An 18,873-nucleotide genomic window follows, 5' to 3' on the forward strand; every position below is an offset into this window, starting at 1 on the left:
GGCCGGGGGTGACCTCGGCCACTGATTCTTGTTGTGGCCATTTGGGGAAACCCCCAATAGCCGCACGTGGCACCCGTGGGCGGGTAGGTGGTGCTGCAGGGCTGTTGGCTGTTGGGACACAGGGACATCCCAGATGGATGACAGCGTCTGTTGCCTCTTGTTGCCGACTTTAGGAGCTCTCTAAACATAGAGTCACGTTAGAAAGGAAACAGTATTTATTCTGCACCAAGTATAAAGAGGAGGTTTCCACAAACGAAGCACACCGAGGAGTAAAAGGTTAAATAGGGTAAAATTTACATGAGCCTGCCTATCTAAAGCACATTCTTCGCCTGCCTAAAGCATATTTCTTTTGGTGATGTGACTTTACTCAATGCTTGAAACACAAAGTTCTTTTCTTCGTTAAAGCATCTTCTGTTGGAGAGGTTGAATTACGACAGTTACGTTTGCAAAAGGTGAGAGAATTCACCCCGGGGGCAGATAATCCAATTTGAGGACGGTGTCAGCGCCACCGCCACCCTCGGGGCCCTCGGTGCTCTGTCCGCGAGGCGCCAGCAGGGGGCAGCCGAGCGCGCGGACACAAGGCTGCGAGGCGCGGCCAGAGCGCCTTCCGCCGGCAGTGCAGCGGGGCGGCCCGACCAATGGCAGCGGGCGGAGGCCAGCGGGGCGGGAGGAGAGAGAGACAGACAGTCCTGCTGGCCAATCACACAGCCCGCTCTCCGGGACGAGGCCCTGCGGGGGCGTGGCCCCGAGCCCGGAAGCGGCGCCGTGCGTTCCCGTTCCCTTAGCGTTACTTCCGGTGCCGCCGCTGCCGCCCGCGGGATGTAGCGGCCGGTGAGGAACGGGCGGGGGAGCCGGTGTCTGGTTCCGGCTGCTTCCAGCGCACCGGGGAGAGCCCTGCCCCTGGTCCCGCCGGTCCCAGTAACTCTGTGCTTCTTCCCCTCCCCCAGCGCGGCGGCAGAAGGACGCGGAGGGACCTTCACCGGCTGCCTCGGAGCCGCACGCACCCGCCACCCCGATGGCGTCCCGCAAGGCCCCCGCCGGGGCGGGCAGCGGGCTGGCGGCTGCCGGCCGGGAGCGGGAGCGGGAACGGGCGCACCTGGAGCTCGCCGAGCTGGGGCCGCTCCTGGAGGAGAAGGGGGACCAAGGACCCACCGGCGCGGCCAGCGTGAGACCCTCCGAGACTGCCGGGCGGGAGGGGACCTGGAGCCTGGCTCAGTCTCCTCGCTCCGTCCCCGCGGATTATGCCGGGAATCTGCCCGTTATCTCATTAATAGCTAGAGGAGTACGGCTCCGTGTCGTTCCTCGGGCCGCTCCGTGTTGCGAGCCCGCCCAAACTCTGCTCCTGCCGAGTAGGCTTGGAGCCGGGTTAGTCCTTCTCAGGGATGTCACCGGGGTCGCTCTGTCTGCGCCGGGTGTTCCCAGGGTGTTTCCAGTGCCTCGGCATTTCCTCAGGACAGGGAATTACCTTCCCGAACCGTTTGCCGGCTGAGGAGAGCGGGAGCAGTGCCGGGACTCAGAGCGTTCCCAGCTCGGAGCCGCCTCTGCCCGGGTGGGCCGGCTGGGGTCTCCCGGCTGGGCCGAGCGGCCATTCCAGCCTTGGTTGTAGGGTTGAAAATCCCTGGTGGTAATCCCGCATTTCGACAGGATAAATCTAGGATTAGCCCGCCCGGGATGGGTCAGGCAGCAGCATGTTGCATTAACGAGGGTGACTGCTGGATCTTGCCTGTCCCCTCAGAGGGATGAAGTCCCAGGTGCTCTCAGAAGGGCAGGGATGATTCCTCTCCTGGAGGCTAGAACAATTCTCTCCCGGCTCTTCTCCCTGCAGGCCGAGGACCCGCCGTGCCCGACAGCCCGCGAGGAGGAGGAGGAGGTGGTGCGGGTGCTGACCCTGCCCCTGCAGGCTCACCATGCCATGGAGAAGATGGAAGAGTTTGTGTACAAGGTACCAGAGCCTGTGGCAATCCTCCGGTCTTGATTTTGGAACAGATTCCCCAGTCCTAGGGTTTGAGATGACAGGATGTGTCCGGATAAAGCTGCACGTGGCCGCAGCTGGCTCCAGCTCTGCTGTGCTGCTCCTATCAGCACCCCGGGGAACAGTGTGGGAAGGGGATGGCCAGGATGGGGGTTGGCCCAGCCATGGTGGGTGAGGACCCGGGAGCAATCCCAGTGTTCCTGTGAGCCTGGGTAGGGCCCGTGAGCCCGAGTGCCAGCTGGGGTATCACCCAGTACCTGCAGTCACTGTGGCTCCTGTGCTGCTTCCCTGATCAAGTGGGAATTCCCACCACAGGGAATGGTCTGTGGGTGTGGAAGGGTTAAAGCTGAGAGTATTAATTACCACTGATTCCCTGGGCGGTCCTGGAATCACTCCCTTCTGGGGGAAGCTGGGAGTCAATCCTTGTGGGAACTGAGGTGGGGGTAAAATCACTCCCTGGAGGGTTATGGGGAGCCCAGTGCAGGACGTGGGTGGGTGGCTCACAGGGTCCCGCAGGGCACCTGATGTCAGAGAAGGCAAACTTTCTCTCCCCAGGGAGCATCCCAGGGCTGGGCTGTTCCCCATGGATTTGGGGCTCTGGGCTGCTCTGATCCCCCTGCTGTGTTGCAGGTGTGGGAAGGACGCTGGCGCGTGATCCCATACGACGTTCTGCCTGACTGGCTCAAGGACAACGATTACCTCCTGCACGGACACCGGCCCCCCATGCCCTCCTTCCGTGCCTGCTTCCGGAGCATCTTCCGGATACATACTGAGACAGGCAACATCTGGACACACCTGCTGGGTGACTGTGTGGAATAGGGAGCCCTGGGGCTGGAGGGGCTCAGACCCTGCATTAGGGTCAGAACGGGCTCACTGCTGGGTCCTTTCCATGCCCAGGGCTTCCTGTGTGGATCCTGTGCATGCAGGAGGATCAGACACAGAGTGTCTGGAGCTTTAGGACCCCTTTGGGAGAGAGGGACCAGGGCTGGGCTCAGCCACTGCAGGAGTGGGACGGGGAAATGTGTCCTGGGCAAAACAGGGAAGCCTCAGAGGATGTTCCTCTCAAAGGACTCCAGAGGAGGCCACAGAGATGTTCTGAGGGCTGGCGCTCTTCTGCTTTGGAGCCAGGCAGGGAATGCTTGGAATACTTAGCCCGGAAAAGAGAAAGCTCTGGGGAGACCTCAGAGCCCCTTCCAGTGCCTAAAGGGGCTCCAAGAGAGCTGGAGAGAGACTTTGGACAAGGGCCAGGAGTCACAGGACAAGGGGGAATGGCTTCCCACTGCCAGAGGGCAGGGTTAGATGGGATATTGGAAGAAATTCTTCCCTGTGAGGGTGGTGAGGCCCTGGCACAGGTGACCCAGAGAGTCTGTGGCTGCCCCATCCCTTGCAGTATCCATGGCCAGGCTGAACAGGGCTTGGAGCAGCCTGGGACAGTGGAAGGTGTCCCTAGGCATGGCAGGGGGTAGAACGTGGTGAGCTTTGAGGTCTCTTCCCACCTAAACTAGTCTGTGATTCCATGACCCTGTGAAACACAGCAGCTGAGCAGCTCTTTGCCCTTTGCTTGCCCATTCCCCTGACCCCAGCCCTTATCATTTGCACTAACAAAGGCCTCAGCCAAGGACCCGCTGTGGGTTACTGAGCACCCCTGGGATACATTCAGAATCTCCTGGAGCATGGCCAGGGCTGTTCTTATCCTGACTCTGCTGATCTCCCCCACTGTCCCCCCTGACTTCCTTCTCCATGTGTTCCTGCAGGGTTTGTTCTGTTCCTCTGCCTGGGGATCCTGACCATGTTGCGGCCCAACATGTACTTTATGGCTCCTCTCCAGGAGAAGGTGGTGTTCGGGATGTTCTTCCTGGGAGCAGTGCTGTGCCTCAGCTTCTCCTGGCTTTTCCACACTGTCTACTGTCACTCGGAGAAGGTGTCGCGGACTTTCTCAAAGTGAGTCAGCATGAGTGTGGTTGTGTGGTCTCCTGGGAGGTATGGTTTCTTGCAGCACTTCCTCTTGGAAAGCACTGTGTTCCCAAATGTTTTATCCCTGGGGGAAGGGAGCATCCACCCAATCCAGCATGGAGCTGAGGGGAACCACAGCAGGGTTCTGCAGAGTTCTGCCTGAGCACCTTAAATGTGCCAGGTGAGGGCACATTTAAATGTGCCAGGTGAGGTGCATGATAAGGATCCTGGGACCTTGCAGCTCCCAAGGGAGTAGGATCCTGGCTCCCAAGTGAATGACGTCTGTGCTCCCAAGGGAACAGGCTCTGTACCTCTTGAAGCAGTGAATTGAGGACAGGTCTTGCTCTCACTGGGCAGCTGGGGGCCACGGCCAGTTTGGCAGGTCCCAGTGTACTAGATGCTTTTAAAAACCTCTGGTTTGGATCGAGTTTGGACTGAAACCAAATGGAAAGAAGGAACATAAACAGGATTCCCAGCAGAGTGGGAAGGGTGGTCAGTGGTTTGTGTCTCTTCTTGGGCTGCTCCAGGAGCCAGGCCCCTGTCAGCCTTTGCAGTGAGGCTCTCAAGTGACATTCTGCTCCCACATGGCTGTTCAAGGCATTTATTTGGGTACTGCTTGCTGGAATCCTGCCCATCCCCTTTGCACAACCTCCAGAGATCCCATGGGATCCTGTCTCCAGGACAAATCCAGCAGGAATGCCCTTATTTTCTGGGAAGGCAGTAGGAGCAGTGCAGGGACTGTGTTTCCATGGTGAGATGAGTGGAGGATCACAGATCCATGTGCACAGGAATTTCTTCCCGGTGGTTTGAGCTCCAGCTGCCTCTTGTCCCTCCCTAGCCTTCCCACTGTGCCTAGGCCCTTTCTCCTGTCTTACCTGCCCTGATGGGACCCCAGCACACCCCTCCTGCCCAGTGACTGTTCAGGTACAGGCTGGAGAGTTCCCACACATGGAGGGGGTGGATTTTGGGGCTCACCTGTGGCTCTCTGTCGTTGCACCCTGACTGCAGGTTGGATTATTCAGGAATTGCACTGCTGATCATGGGGAGCTTTGTCCCATGGCTCTACTACTCCTTCTACTGCTCCCCACAGCCAAGACTCATCTACCTCTCCATCGTCTGTGTCTTGGGTATCTCTGCCATCATTGTGGCACAGTGGGACCGATTTGCCACCCCCAAGCACAGGCAGACCAGAGCAGGTAGGAGCTCCCTCCTCCCCTGAGTCCTGGGAGACACTTTGGGCAGGTCCCATCTGGGAGAAGCTCTGGGCACTTGCAGGATTCATTCCCCCCGAGCAGCACAGCACTGCAGGGAGTGGCCTCCTGCCTTTTCTTGCTGTGCTGGGGATTCATCTCCTGAGCAGAGCCTGAGGTTTGGAGTTTAAAAATAGCCCTGGGTGGGCTGGGGCTGTGCCTTTTCTGCCTTTTCTGGGAAGCAGTTTAGGAGCAGGAACCTGCAGCTGGGGCAGAGGAGGAAAGTATTCCTGAGCTCTTCCCTGCCAGGGACACGCTGGCTGGTCCCTGCCTTCCTGGGGCTGGAGTGGGGGGCTACCTCCAGCCCCACACCCCAATTTACCCCCACCGCAGGTCCCATCAGCCTCACTGAGCATGGGGAAACACCTTCCTCCCCAGTTCCCAAGGGTCCTGAAGTAAATGTCTCTCAGAGCATTGTCCTGGCTACACGAGTGAGGAAAGACCATGCTGAGACAGAGACCACCTAAAAGCCCTCAGATGAGGGCAGGGGACAGGCAGGACTCACATCCTCATGGCTCCTCCCCTCTGCATCCTATGCCCCCAGCACGAGCAGGATCCAGCCGGGTGCCACCCAGAGCCTCTCCAGGCCAGTGTCAGCATGGTGCCACTTGTTCTCTGCCAACTCATCAGAGGCCAATGTTGAACATTTCAGCTGCTGCTGAGCTCCTTCCTCAGGAGCTGCAACAAATTGCTTTCCCGAAAGGGGTGGTTGTCTTTCTGGTGCGATCCAAAGGGTTGGCACCTTCCAAAATGTCTATTCCCATAGCCAGGGGTGGGAGCTGCTGCAGCCCTGCATAAGAAACACGGGATGGGTTCTACCCAGCGAGCACAGGGGTGGTTTGCCTGGGGTGTGGAGCTGTGGATCCCTTATTTTGTGAAGGATAAGTGCCATGAGGATTGGAGAAGTGTAAGGAGTGTTTGGACAACACTTTAAGCACGGGGTGGGATTGTTTGGGGGTCTCCTATGCAGGGCCAAGAGTTGGGACACAATGATCCTTATGGGTCCTTTCCAGCTCGAGCTGTTCTGTGAATTCAGTGAGGAAAAGCTGCTTCCCTAGCACAGGATGAGGGATCAAGGGGAGTTGGTGGGAGAAGCAGCTCCCCCTCCACACTGAACTCTTCCCTGACCTCCTCTCTGGGCCACAGGCGTGTTCCTGGGGCTGGGACTGAGTGGGGTCGTGCCCACCATGCACTTCACCATCGCCGAGGGCTTTGTGAAGGCCACCACGGTGGGGCAGATGGGCTGGTTCTTCCTCATGGCTGTGATGTACATCACGGGTGCAGGGCTCTACGCTGCCCGCATCCCTGAGCGCTTCTTCCCGGGCAAGTTCGACATCTGGGTGAGTGTGGGGGTGAACGGGTTGTCTGGGGGCAGCTCTGGGGTTGAGGAGTAGTTGTTGAGGGGCTGGAGGACTGGGGGTGTCCTGCTGTGCCTCAGCACATGCTGGCAGGCAGACTTGAACAGGTTCTGTGCGTGGGCAGGGCAAAAAGTACAGGGTGGGAATCACTGCTAGATAAAACAGAACAGGAAGCAGAGCACAGTCCTGGAGCAGTGAGGAAGAAGAGGAGGAGGGGTTGACAAGCTTGCTGTCTCTTTGGTCTGGTCTAAAGGAATTTTTGCTTCTCTGCAGTTCCAGTCTCATCAGATCTTCCACGTGCTGGTGGTGGCTGCAGCCTTTGTCCACTTCTATGGGGTGTCCAACCTCCAGGAATTCCGCTATGGCCTGGAAGGGGGATGCACAGACGACTCTCTCCTCTGAGAGGGCCTGGTTTTAGTACAAGCTTCCTAAGTGCTTTTTAAACTCATCTTTGCTAAAATCAAAGGAAGACTCAAAACTGTTTGGGGTTGTTGGTTTGTTGGGGTTTTTTTTTTAAGAAACAAAAAAAAAGGAATGGATAAATCCTTTAGCAAAGTTGTTGACCAAATCCTCACCCCCTTCCCCACACACTGTGCTGGGGCTGCAGGGGGGCTCCCAACTCCTCCAGACAGTGTTTTAGTGGCACCGGGGTCACCTGCTGCTCCAACAGCACAGGGAACAACTCCCTGCTCCTGCACAGCCGAGCACATCCCGCTCCTCACACAGCAGGAGTTTAGCATATCCCCCACAGCAGTGCCTGGCTGGGGCAGCCCCAGAGACAGGCACACACTCACCTAATTTAAAGTTTTAATTGTCCTTTTTGTTTTGTTCTGTTTTCCTTGACAAAGTAATGTAAACATAAATGAAAGAATATTTAATATTTAATACTAAGCTTTAAGACAACGCGCTGCCACCGCAGTCCTCTGCTCCCTCACTGTCAGGAGGAGAGAGGAAGGACAGTGTTGTAGGGAGTGTAGAGCTGCTGTAGCTGATTGAAATAAAAAAGTCAGTAGTTCAGTGTCACCGCTGTGTCTATGTCCGTTTTTGGGGTGGGGGAAGAGAGGGCTCTAGGCATCCCAGGAGCAGGGCAGGAGTGCCCTGGGGCAGTGGGATCCCTCCAGGATGTGTTGGACTCTGGACTGGGCTGGGATAATACAGGAAACGGGTGTTGTGATGATGACAGGGCAGGAACCCCAGCCCTGGCTGGTGACAGCTCTGGGGCTGTGACTTCCCTTGGGGCTCAGCAGGGCAGGAGAGGTATTGCAGCCTGGCTAGGGTGGGGGCAGTGCAGGACCCTGCCCCAGGGTCTAGCTTCTCCTAGTGCACAGTGACTGTCAGGGGATTTGGAAGGGCAGACACCAGCACAGTAAAGTCCAGCTCAGGCAGCTGAAGGCCACTGCCTGACCTACAGGTCAAGGAGTGTGGACAGAGCCACTACAGCCCCTGTGCCACCTGTCCCTGCCATCCCCCAGAGGTTGGGCTGTCCTTTTGCTGAACTGTTTGGATGTGGCCCAGCTTTGGAAATCCCCCAGGCTAGATACTGTATCAGGAACTGCCAGCAAGCAATATCGTCAATGAGTTTAATTAACAAGTTACAACAGAAAACCTCACTGGATACGATTTTGTAACTGCTGGTAAGAGGGCAAGGGCTTCCACAGCTGGAGTTTAAGGACAAAACCGCGGAGATGTGGTAGCTCTGCTCAGGCCAGGATGCGAGGTGAAAAGCAGGTGGCTGCACTGGCAACAGGTGCTATGCTTCCCCCTCCAGCCCCATAACCTAAATCTGACAGGGAAGAGGCTACATTCCAGCTGTGTTCACTGCAGGTGCGACATCCCAGAGGAGACTTCAAGACTTTCACTCCAGTCTGTGTCCAAAGGATGACAAGACTCTGTTTGGTCCTTGTCTCAAACCTTGTATTCTACCAGACATGTCTAACATTACAGCAATGGAATATATCAGGAATAAATAGATTTTCTTTTCTAAAAGTTCTCTTGAGCAGTCTGACATTGAGAAATGCTGCAGGTCCTCCTGGCTTGGTGTGTAAGGGACAACCACTGGTGTAAGTACAAACCCCCTCTGCATCCTCCAGGCGGGACCACTCAGGAACAGGTAAGGAAGAGAAAGAGGAGGAGGAGGAGAAGGAGGAGGAGGCAGCCGGGGACCATCATTGGTACTGTCGGTAGTCATTGAACGGGGGTGGCTGGAGCTGGGATGGATCCTCTGACAACTGTGGGCCTGGAGCAGGGACAGGGGAAAAGGCAAATAAATACCAAAATTCAGGAGATTCTTCCTATTAACAGAATTCACAGCTGATCTGTTTATATAAATCCCTCTTAAAATTAATCATAAATACTTTGGGTTTCATAAAAAGTTTCAAAAGTTGCATAGAATCATAGACTAGTTTGGGTTGGAAGAGCCCTTTAAGTTTATCCAACTTACCCCCCTGCCATGGGCACAGACATCTTCCACTATCCCAGCTTGCTCCAAGCCCTGTCCAACCTGGCCTTGGACACTTCCAAGGATGGAGCAGCCGCAGCTTCTCTGGGCAACCTCGGCCAGATCCTCACCACCCTCATAGGGAAGAATTTCTTGCCAATATCCTATCTCAGCCTGCCTTTGGCAGTGGGAAGCCATTCCCCCCTTGTCACTCCAGGACCTTGTCCAAAGTCCCTCTTCAGCTCTCTTTTAGGAAAAGTATGCTGTGCAAGCTGCTCCAAAGACAAACTACTTCTCTCCAAGATTCATAGAATCATGAAATTGTGGAATGATTTGGGTTGGAAGGGACCTTAAAGCTCATCTTGCTCCACCCCTTGCCATGGCCAGGGACACCTTGCACCAGACAAGGCTTTTTAACGGGGAAATGGACCAGAGCAGGGAGAGGGAAACCTTTCCAGTCATCTGAAGGAGCTGGAAACTTGCACATTAGTGCCTTTGAGGTGACCTTGGCCCCTCTGGAAAGGCGTGACTTGCCTGACAATAAAGCAACTAATGAAACAGAACAAGTGTTGAGTCAGTTTCTTCATCCCTGCTGCTGGAGGGAGCAAGGCAGCTGTGGTAGGACAATCCAGAGAGAATTGTCATGGACAGACAATACACTTTGTCCAAGGCAGATTAATTTTCAAGCATCTTTTAAGAACAGAAATTGTCATACTTTAGGTTGGATGAAGAATACTGGTGAACAAACCCAGGAGAGGATTCACTTGGGAATTAGTGACCTGCTACTCACCCAACACTAGTGGCTTGTGTTCTTCCCAAAATAAGGTGGAACATTTCACCTATGAGGAATGGCTGGAAGAGCCAGCAATCTTAAGCCTGGAGAGCAGAAGCCTCTGAGTAGACATTAGAGACCCTTCCAATGCCTAAAGGGGCTCCAAGAAAGCTGGAGAGGGACTTGGGTCAAGGGCCTGGAGTCACCGGACAAGGGGGAATGCCTTCCCACTGACAGAGGGCACGGTTAGATGGGATATTGGAACAGAATTCTTCCCTGTGAAAGTGGTGAGGCCTTGGCCTAGGCTGCCCAGAGAAGCTGTGGCTGTCCATGGATCACTAGCAGTGTCCAAACCCAGGTTGGATGGGGCTTGGAGCAACCTAGATTAGTGGAAGGTGTCCCTGCCTATGGCAGGAGGTAGAACGAGATGGGCTTTGAGGTCCCTGCCACCCCAAACCAGTTTGGGATTCTGTGACAGAGGTATTGAGGATTTTCCACAGGAAGCATTCACATGAGTTTCTGGCTCAGTGAGAGCTCTGCTTGCATTTTACTTGGGAAAGAAAAAAGAGATGTAGATATTGAAGCAGTTTAGAAGAGAATCACCACCACTCTTTTTGGAAATCGTGTATCTGTACCTGCCAGGTCTTTATCCTCTCGTTTACCCTGGGGTTCCCCACACAGACCACAGCCTGCCATAACCACCCCCCTTTACCACAATTTGCTGTCTGTCATTCCCTCAAACCATTGTGTCCCACCCTTGAGTAAAACCCTTCTGCCACCATGTGCGAGGCGTGTGGCAGAAGCCAGGGACAGCAGGGATGTCCCTGCTCTCAGCCATGCCACCTCCAGTCTCCTAGTGGGAAGGAGCTCGTTATAATCTCATGCCATCAGCACCTGCAGCTCCTCCTTGGTTTTCCACAGCCTCAAGAGCTGGCAGGGCAGTGCAAATTCACTCGAGGATAAGAAGATGACTGCCAGGGGCACAGCAGCAAAGTAAATCCTTGTGACACATCCTCTGCTGGCTCCTTACCGTTTGGGAACTGCGTGGAGGCAAATCTTGTCAGCAGAATTCCAGCTCCTTCGATCAGGGCCAGGAGAATTCCTCCCATCGCGGCAGATCCGACCATGGCAACAGGGCCATCTGGAAATGAAAAGCACAAACCAACACTTAATTTCTTTGGTACGTGTTAGAATCCATTGAATCCCAGGATGGTTTGAGCTGGAAAGGACCTTAAAGATCATTTCATTCCATCCCCTGCCATGGGCAGGGACCCCTTCCACCATCCCAGGTTGCTTCAAGCCCCATCCAACCTGGCCGTGGACACTTCCAGGGATGGGACAGCCACAGCTGCTCTGCATAAGGGCCCTGTGTCAGGGCCTCACCACCCTCTTCCTGCCTTAATCTCTCCTAAAGCAGACTCAGAGCAGTAATCTTGTGTCCATTAAGCTGCATTAATGGATAATTACTGGGCAAGTTTCCCTGCCCTCCCTGCCCTCCCTTCAAGGAACACGAGGAGCATTTGGGAGTCTGGTTATTACTTTCCTAAGCACAGGAGAAAAGTTTCAGACTATTTTTCAGTGTCTAGGACAGCAAATTCCAATTCGGGTGTCACAGACTTGCTTTGCTAGAACAATGAGAACTGTACATTTAGAGAATAGGAGATTTTCAACTGATACCCCCAGTTTCTTACTTCTTGCAGCTAAAATGGCTCCAGTCAGGGCTCCGCTCGTGATGGAATTCCAGGGATCTTCCTTCCCTCTCATTCTGACCATACTGCAGTCAATCATGGAGAAGAGACCTCCCCAGACAGCAAAGCTCCCTGTTCCAAATCAAACCAAAGCCACTTTGGAGAGAGCAGAGAAGCCAGTTGTGCTGCACAACACATGCTGTGGTGTTACTGTGCTCTCTTTCAGACATGAAGTAAATTCAATTGCATAAAGAGCCAAATACAGGTTAAAATCAATACAGGAAAATTTCCAACTTGACATGTCATCATCCCCCTTGCCCCCCATTTTATATATCATCTCCCTAATCTACAATTAACTACAGAAAATATATCAAACTGTGATTATAATCAAACTTTCATCCTAACAAAATCGGATTAGCTAAGAGAACTTCCAGATTTATTCCTTTTTTAATGTATTTCCTCAGACAATGATGCAGACTCATGTCACACCTCACACCTCATCCAACCCTGCTCCTGTGGCCTCAGGAGCTCGGTATCCTATAGCACATGCATGGACGTCCCCAAGTTCTATTTTTGATCCAAGCTGGATCACTTTTTGTAATCAGTTAGTTTTGTCTTAACCCCCTCCACAACATGAAGGGGCTCCAGGGAGCTCTGCTATTTAAGATATGATCAGTTATTACCACTGGCTTATCACTCTAGAAACACAGACTGTTTCCTCCCCAACCAAACTCATTTTGGATATATCAGAACTGTATTTACCCATTGCTTGGGCCAACAAACCTACTGAGACTCAGCTCAGGTGTCAGTGCAGCTGCACCATGTTACATTCCCAAACTCCGTTATCAAACAACAGTCAATTCTATGCAACAAAGCCCCAAAATTCATTACCTCCTAGTTGTGGAGCTCTGGTTTTAATGGCTGTCAAACTGCCCCGCAGCCGGTGATTTACACCCTAAAATAAGAGAAGTCAGTTAAAATAAAACTGTAAAATCTTACAGCCAAGCTGAGTCTATATTGCCAAAACCTGCCACAGGCCCAACACATTTCTGAGCCGCCTCAGCAGCTGTGAGGAGCTGAGACAAAGTGTGCTTTACACCTATTTCACTATTTATCACTCCCATACCATATTCCTGTCAGGTACAGACGGGAATTACAGTCACCAGGCAGGAAACAATTTGGGTTCACAGTCTGAGTGGCCCAGTGGGACTGAAGGAGGCATTAAAGTAACATTTTAGGAGGATAAGCAGTGATCTTTCACATGTATCATCTTTTCTTCCTATCTGATGGGCAATTCCACTAGCTGTCATATGTTTAGTCATTCCTGCAGGTGGAATTGTATGTTTTTGTAGCCAAGAAAAGCAAAGTCAGGCCGAGCCTTTCAGAGTCCAATACTCAACACATCACCCAGGACCCCAGAGAACAATTACACATTTTCCCACACTTTAACAGATGGACAGAATATCCATCAAGTTTTATTTTTGTTACAATCACTCAGAAGTGGGGATAGGTATAAGTAAGAATCTAATTAAGCACATAGTCCTTTTCAAGTGAAGTCAGGATCGGACTAGTTTGGAAACAATTATTTATTAAACCTACCTCAAACCAACAGCTTATTGTCAGAATAACATCAAAACCACCTTATATATGAAGTCAGAGAAATTTAAAAAAAAAATGTTCAAGCAGTGATTGGATCTTAATTTATCAGATGTATCTGCAATGGGTTTATAGACAAACTTTTGCAGCAGACATCCCAAAAGTGAAAACCAATTTAAAACAACAAAACCTCACTTCCATGTTTACTCAGCCCTGCACTGAAACCAAACCTGAGCATTAAAAAATCAAGTTAATAAAAAGGGCAATGATTATATAAGAGATTAATTAAAGAAAATTATACCCTTTAATATAAATCTGAAGGAGAAAAAGATTCTTTCTTTGAGTCATTCCATGTTTTAAAAGAAAGGGAAAGGCCGGCAGAGGAGGGAGAGCCCAGGCTTCATGTCCCTCCATGCAGACAGAACCACAGGCAGGAGATCTGCCAAGATGGATCTTTCCTGCTGCACTTCCCCATCCTGAGGGAAACGTTCATCAATTAGGAAGGAACAAGCTACCAGTGTCCCACTGCAGCCACCAGAAGCAGCAATTTTATCCTGATAAAAAGATGAAGCCCCACAGATCTTGCTCTAGGACAGATTCTCATGGTCTAATTAACAATGTACAGGTCTTTAATCAGTCCTGCTCCCTGCTCTCCTTCCCCTTCACTGCCACACTCCCTGGGGAAAGACAGTGGAGGCAAGACTGCAGTCAATGCACCTTCAGAGGTTTTTACTCACCACTGGGGAATTTCGGAAGCCTTTGATAGCCTGGAAAATGCCCCCTCCTATGGCCCCCATGGTGAAGGCCCCTCCACAGTCATCCACTATCCTCCAGGGACTGGAAAGAAAAACAGAGATGAAAATATTAAATCCCATCATGTTAAAATGTATGAGTGGGATGGATCCAGCACTTCAGCACTGGTATAACTGGGGTGAAGATTGAGCCTGGTGGCTATAATGTCTCACATCCAGCTCTCTGAGCAGGCAGCAACAAAAAACCAAGAATATTACAGCAAAACAAACTCAACTTTTGCCAGTCTCCTGGCCCACTTCCTTGGAGTGGGAAGTAGCAAATATACAGAAATGCCTGAACTCCTCACATAAGGCAGAGAGACATACTTCCACCATGGAAAATTCCTGCAGAATTCCAGCTCTGCCCTACTTACATAGTGTAAATAGCTTTAAATTCCCTGATCTCATTCTTCTCCTGACCTACAGAGAACTGAGGTAGCAAACTCCATGAGTCTCAGATCCCAGTCGGCACAAAACACATTTTCTTGAATCACTCACCCTTTTCCTTAGTTCTGCTTATTTAAGTGAGACTTCAAAGTCATCTTTGCTGAGCTGGAAAGGTTTTTCCTGATGCATCCTGATCTTTGAAGTTTATTCAAACAAAACACAGGTATAGCACCCACAATTCCTGCTCCAACACTACAGAGCAGCCAGGAAAACCTTGCATAGAAGCACGTTCCTGGAACACAGACTGTCAGTACCTGCCACAGGAGACTTAATTTGGGATTCAGAACCTCTGCCAAGAACTGGAGCCTTGCAACCCTAAACCAAACTCCTAAATTAGGTGAGCTTTCAGATGCCATTAACTTCAGTCCTCACTGTGGGTAATTTCAGAGCATAAAATAACAAAGTTATTTGGTTTCTTTCATTTTGTATCGAGATCTTCCAGCCAAGCACTCAGGTGATTTAACTCCTACACTGCCAGTAATCAGAAAATGCAAAAATCAGCCTACAATAGCATGCAAGTCACAAATCTGAGCACTGTGGCAAGCTCAGTGTTTCTGTCAGTAGCATTGATGAGCACTTCCAATTTCGCTCAGCATGCCATGTTTCTGTTCCCAAAGATGCCCTACAGCTTCCAGCTGCTGCACATGAGGCCATCATCTCTGACCTGCCACTTCCCCACCTTACAGACCTCCTCTAGTGAGGGGTGACAACCCCCCTCACTGTGCTGCAGGCTTTGCCACAAGGTGTTTTCTTCCTGAAGAAGGAATCTCTAATTTGCAGCCCCTTCCCGAGTGTTTTCCCAGGCTCCTCACGTCCACAACCTACTTCCAAACCTCCTCCACAGTAGCCAGCCTTTCCCCCTGCCCAAGGGAACTCCTGTGTGCACAGGTCACACTCAGTGCTGGCTTTGCTTTTGTACCCTGGATCACTGGGTTGTTCTCAAGACACCAGGACCCCACCCAAGTGTCACCACTGAGTGTCCCCAGCGACAGCTACATCCAGTTCTCAAACCCACATAGCCGCAGGAAGCAGGGAGGTGAATTTTACCCTTCCTCACCTCCTGTTCTGTCTGCCCTGCCTGCACATGGTCTCATCTTAATTCATTACAACCCCTGCATTCAATAACACAACAGTTTATTTTCCTTCCACTCCTTCTTGCATCAGGAAAATGTTCCAGGCACACTCTTGTCCAAGATGCCAAGATGAAAAGCAACTCAAATCTTTTTTTTCAGGGACTTTTTGTTGTTTTGCTCTCACATATCCTGGGAAGATTTTCATCTCCTCTGTTATGAATAAATATCCCAGCTCCCTCCCTTTGTTAACTCTCTAAGAGCAATCTCCTTAAAAGGCTTTTTGGAAACCTAAATGTATTATGTAAAGTGGGCTTCCCTTATTCACAAAGTCAAGGAATTCCAATCTACAAATCATGGCTGGTTTTTTTCCTGAAGCCTTGTTAATGAGACCCCAACCACAGAATGCTTCCCTCTTTAACCTCATTAGACGTTACCTTTGGGGTTCCTAATTTTCTTTTTAAATTATTCTCCAAGCTTTTCTGAGCAGCTTTTAAATGAGAGAACATCTTTGATCCCAGCACAGCCAGCCTGTGTGTCAGCTCCTCCAAACTCCCTCAGAGGTGATACAAAATACCCCCAGTCCTGGCACTGCTTGAGCTCATAAGAATTGGAAGAGAAGACATTATTCCATTGTTAATCTGGCACTTATCTACAAGCATAACATTGCTGTTAATTGTTTCCCTGACTCTGAGGGAAGCCCTGGCTGTAGGGAAATGATATGTGGATAAGGTCAAGTTCCTGCTCCTGATGGCATCATAGATTGCCCAGAGAGGAGGAGAGCAGAGGGGCAAGACTTCACTTTTCCCAGGGCTCCGGGACAGCCACACACCAGCTCTGGCTGCCTGGGAGAGGAGTGAGTCCTCCTTCCAAGACCCACAGCATCCTGCAGCTCTCCTGACAGCTGGATAACCACTGGAATCAGATGCCACCACACTTTAAATGAACAAAGGGGCGTTTTCTCTGTGCCAGTGGCTCACAGGGAACCAGCCTGACCCCAGGATAGCAGCTCCTGGGGACCGGATAACAGGGGGACCACAGGGTGAGCAGCAGCAAAGGAGCCAGAACAATGGGGGACACCAACAGACCCACGTAGCTTGGCAGCAAAACATCCCTATTGCACAGCATTAAGGATGCAGCTTCAAGCTGTGCCTGGGGAGGGCCAGGAGGATATCAGGAGAAATTTTTCCACAGAAATGACTGTCAGGCGTTGGAAGGGGCTGTGCAGGGAGTTGGTGGAATCCCCATCCCAGGAGATGTTGACTGGACGTGGCACCCCACCTGATCTGGTTGAAAAGGTGGGGTCACAAGTTGACAATGGGTCACAGGTTAGACTTGATGGTCTGAGAGGTCCTTTCCAGCCTCAGTAATTCTGGGATTACCTGGAGCCCACAGCAACCTATAAATAAGTACTATTTACTTTGCTCATGTCCCAGACTTTACGCTGTAAAAAGGCAGGGGTGATGTTTATGGACCAACTTAACACATGTCAGCAGAGAAACCTGCAAGGATTAAGAAAAATCTCATGAGCAGTCACAGGTCTCTGTCTGCAAAGGTGAGCAGACTCTCAGGATGGTCTGGGCTGGAAGAGACCTTAAAGCCCATCCCATTGCACCCAGCCCTGCCACAGCAGGAACACCTTCCACTATCCCAGGTTGCCCCAAGCCCCATCCAACCTGGCCTTGGACACTGCCAAGGATGGGGCAGCCACAGCTTCTCTGGGCAACCTAGGCCAAGGCCTCACCACACAAGGAAGAATTTTTTCTTACTATCCCATCTAACCATGCACTCTGGCAGTGGGAAGCCATGCCCCCTGTCCTGGCTGTAACTCCAGGCCCTTGTCCCAAATCCCTTTCCAAGCTGAGAAACTCTGCCCATGATTCACTAACCCTGCACCTGAGCTTCCATTTACTCCTTTTATTACTACAACCTCTGACTTGCAACCAGTTGTGGCTGTGTAGATCTACAAAGACAGTGCTAAACCATGACAGGATTCAGACACTGCCAGCTTGGCATGGAGGGGGCCAGGGGGCTGGACTGGCTTATGGAAAAGGGGAGAGAGAGGGACAGCAGCACGGGGGGTATGAGGGAAGCCTGAGGAGGGTGAAGGATGAGGGAGGACTTGGGGGCTGAGGGGAGGCTGAAGATAAATTAAGGGTGAGAGAAGGCTAAGGAAGAAGTAGGGAAGGCTGAGGATGAAGGAGACTGAGGATGAGGGAGAGAACTGAGAAAAAATTAAGGGTAAGAAAAGGCTGAGTGGGCCGTGGAGGAAGCTGAGAGTGAGGGGGCCTTTGGATTAGATGAAGGCCTGAGGATGGGGGGATTGGGATGGTGGCTGAGGATGAACGAGGGACTGAGGACCGCAGGGGCTGTACATCGGGGGGAGACATGAGGCGAGCTGAGAATGGATCATCTGAGAACGACGAAAGGACTGAGAATGAGGAGGGAAGCGGAGGGGAGAATGAGGAAGGGATCGAGAATTTGAGGAGCTGAGGATAAAGGGGAATTGACTATAGGGCGGCCGATAGGAAGCACTAAGGATAAGGGAAGGCTGGAAGGGAAGCTGAGGATGAAGGACGGAGGTAGAGCTGCGAATAAGGACGTACTGAAGGACCGAACGTGGGACCGTCAGTGCAGCGCCCGCCGCCCCCGGAGGCGCATGAGCGGCGCAGGTCGGGGGGCCCCGCCGGCCCCTCGCCACTCCGGGAGGCCCCGCGGGGCTCGGCAGCGGCGGCGTTCGGCTGCCCAGGCCCCGAGCGGGCCCCGCAGCGCAGCCTCCGCCACCTCCCTCAGGGGCCCCACCAAGGTCAACCCCACCCCTCCGACGCGCCCGCACGGCTCCCCTGCCCCTTCCCGGCGCTCGCGGGTCCGGATGCGGGTCCGGATGCGGGTCCGGGTCCGGATCCGAACGGCCCGGCCCGGCCCGGCCCGGCCCGGCCCGGCCCCGCTCCGCTCCGCTCCGCTCTCCTCACCAGGGCTCGCGAGCGTACTCCTCCATCTTGCCCAGCCCCACCACCTCCCCGCGCGCGATTGGCTACGGCGGCCCCGCGCCGGCCAATGGCAATGGAGGGCGGGACGAGTGGCGGAGTAGGGCCGTGTCTGCGCGTGCGTGTGCTCCGGCCCCGCCCCCGCCCCGCGCTGCTTGACAGGCGCGGTGTGGCGCGGGTGTCGCCGAGCCGTGGCGGGAGAAATCCCAGAGCTCGGAATCCTTGGGGGGGACGGACCTTAAATTCCATCCAGTGCCATTGCCCCGCTATGGGCAAGGCCCTTTTCACTGTCCCAGGGTGCTCCTAGCCCTCTCCAACCTGACCCTGGACATTTCCAGGCACAGGGCAGCCAGAGCTTCTCCGGGCAACCTGGGCCAGGGCCTCACCACCTTCACAGGGAGAGGAATTCCTTTCCAATATCCCATCTAACCCTTTGTCGGCAGGAACCCCTTTGTCCTGTCACTCCACGCTTTTGTCCAAAGTCCCTCTCTAGCTTTTTCAGGAACAGTACCTGTGCAAGTTGGTCCAAGGACAAACCACTCTGCTCCAAAT

General features: G+C 52.8%; 2 protein-coding genes across 2 annotated transcripts; one reads left to right on the forward strand and one right to left on the reverse strand.

Moving 5' to 3' along the window:
- The first annotated feature begins 758 nt into the window (after positions 1-758).
- Positions 759-7,556, forward strand: ADIPOR1 (adiponectin receptor 1). The gene is made up of 8 exons (XM_066203773.1): positions 759-831; positions 948-1,165; positions 1,826-1,942; positions 2,603-2,774; positions 3,727-3,913; positions 4,934-5,121; positions 6,322-6,515; positions 6,807-7,556. The coding sequence occupies exons 2-8, from the start codon at positions 1,016-1,018 to the stop codon at positions 6,933-6,935; spliced, it is 1,137 nt and encodes a 378-aa protein (XP_066059870.1). The 5' UTR covers positions 759-831; positions 948-1,015; the 3' UTR covers positions 6,936-7,556.
- A 543-nt stretch (positions 7,557-8,099) lies between these two features.
- TIMM17A (translocase of inner mitochondrial membrane 17A) lies at positions 8,100-18,390 on the reverse strand. Its single transcript, XM_066203774.1, has 6 exons — positions 18,307-18,390; positions 13,764-13,863; positions 12,322-12,385; positions 11,434-11,562; positions 10,773-10,883; positions 8,100-8,769 (listed from the first exon to the last, which is right to left on the reverse strand). Exons 1-6 carry the CDS (start codon positions 18,330-18,332, stop codon positions 8,699-8,701), a joined length of 501 nt encoding a protein of 166 aa, XP_066059871.1. The 5' UTR covers positions 18,333-18,390; the 3' UTR covers positions 8,100-8,698.
- Between the last annotated feature and the right edge of the window lie 483 nt (positions 18,391-18,873).

Source organism: Chamaea fasciata, unplaced genomic scaffold (genome assembly GCF_029207755.1).
Source record: "Chamaea fasciata isolate MVZ Bird 193981 ecotype frontalis unplaced genomic scaffold, bChaFas1.0.hap1 SCAF_25, whole genome shotgun sequence".
NCBI classification, from domain to species: Eukaryota; Metazoa; Chordata; class Aves; order Passeriformes; family Sylviidae; genus Chamaea; species Chamaea fasciata.

Excerpts from the sequence above, each read along its gene's own strand:
- ADIPOR1 (XM_066203773.1), top strand. The coding sequence starts at position 1,016 with ATGGCGTCCCGCAAGGCCCCCGCCGGGGCGGGCAGCGGGCTGGCGGCT. Across the intron at positions 1,943-2,602 it reads TGGAAGAGTTTGTGTACAAG|GTGTGGGAAGGACGCTGGCG; the intron begins GTACCAGAGCCT and ends GCTGTGTTGCAG. Across the intron at positions 3,914-4,933 it reads GTGTCGCGGACTTTCTCAAA|GTTGGATTATTCAGGAATTG; the intron begins GTGAGTCAGCAT and ends CCCTGACTGCAG.
- TIMM17A (XM_066203774.1), bottom strand. The coding sequence starts at position 18,332 with ATGGAGGAGTACGCTCGCGAGCCCTG. Across the intron at positions 13,864-18,306 it reads GAGTACGCTCGCGAGCCCTG|TCCCTGGAGGATAGTGGATG; the intron begins GTGAGGAGAGCG and ends TTTTCTTTCCAG. Across the intron at positions 8,770-10,772 it reads CTCCACGCAGTTCCCAAACG|GCCCACAGTTGTCAGAGGAT; the intron begins GTAAGGAGCCAG and ends TCCCTGCTCCAG.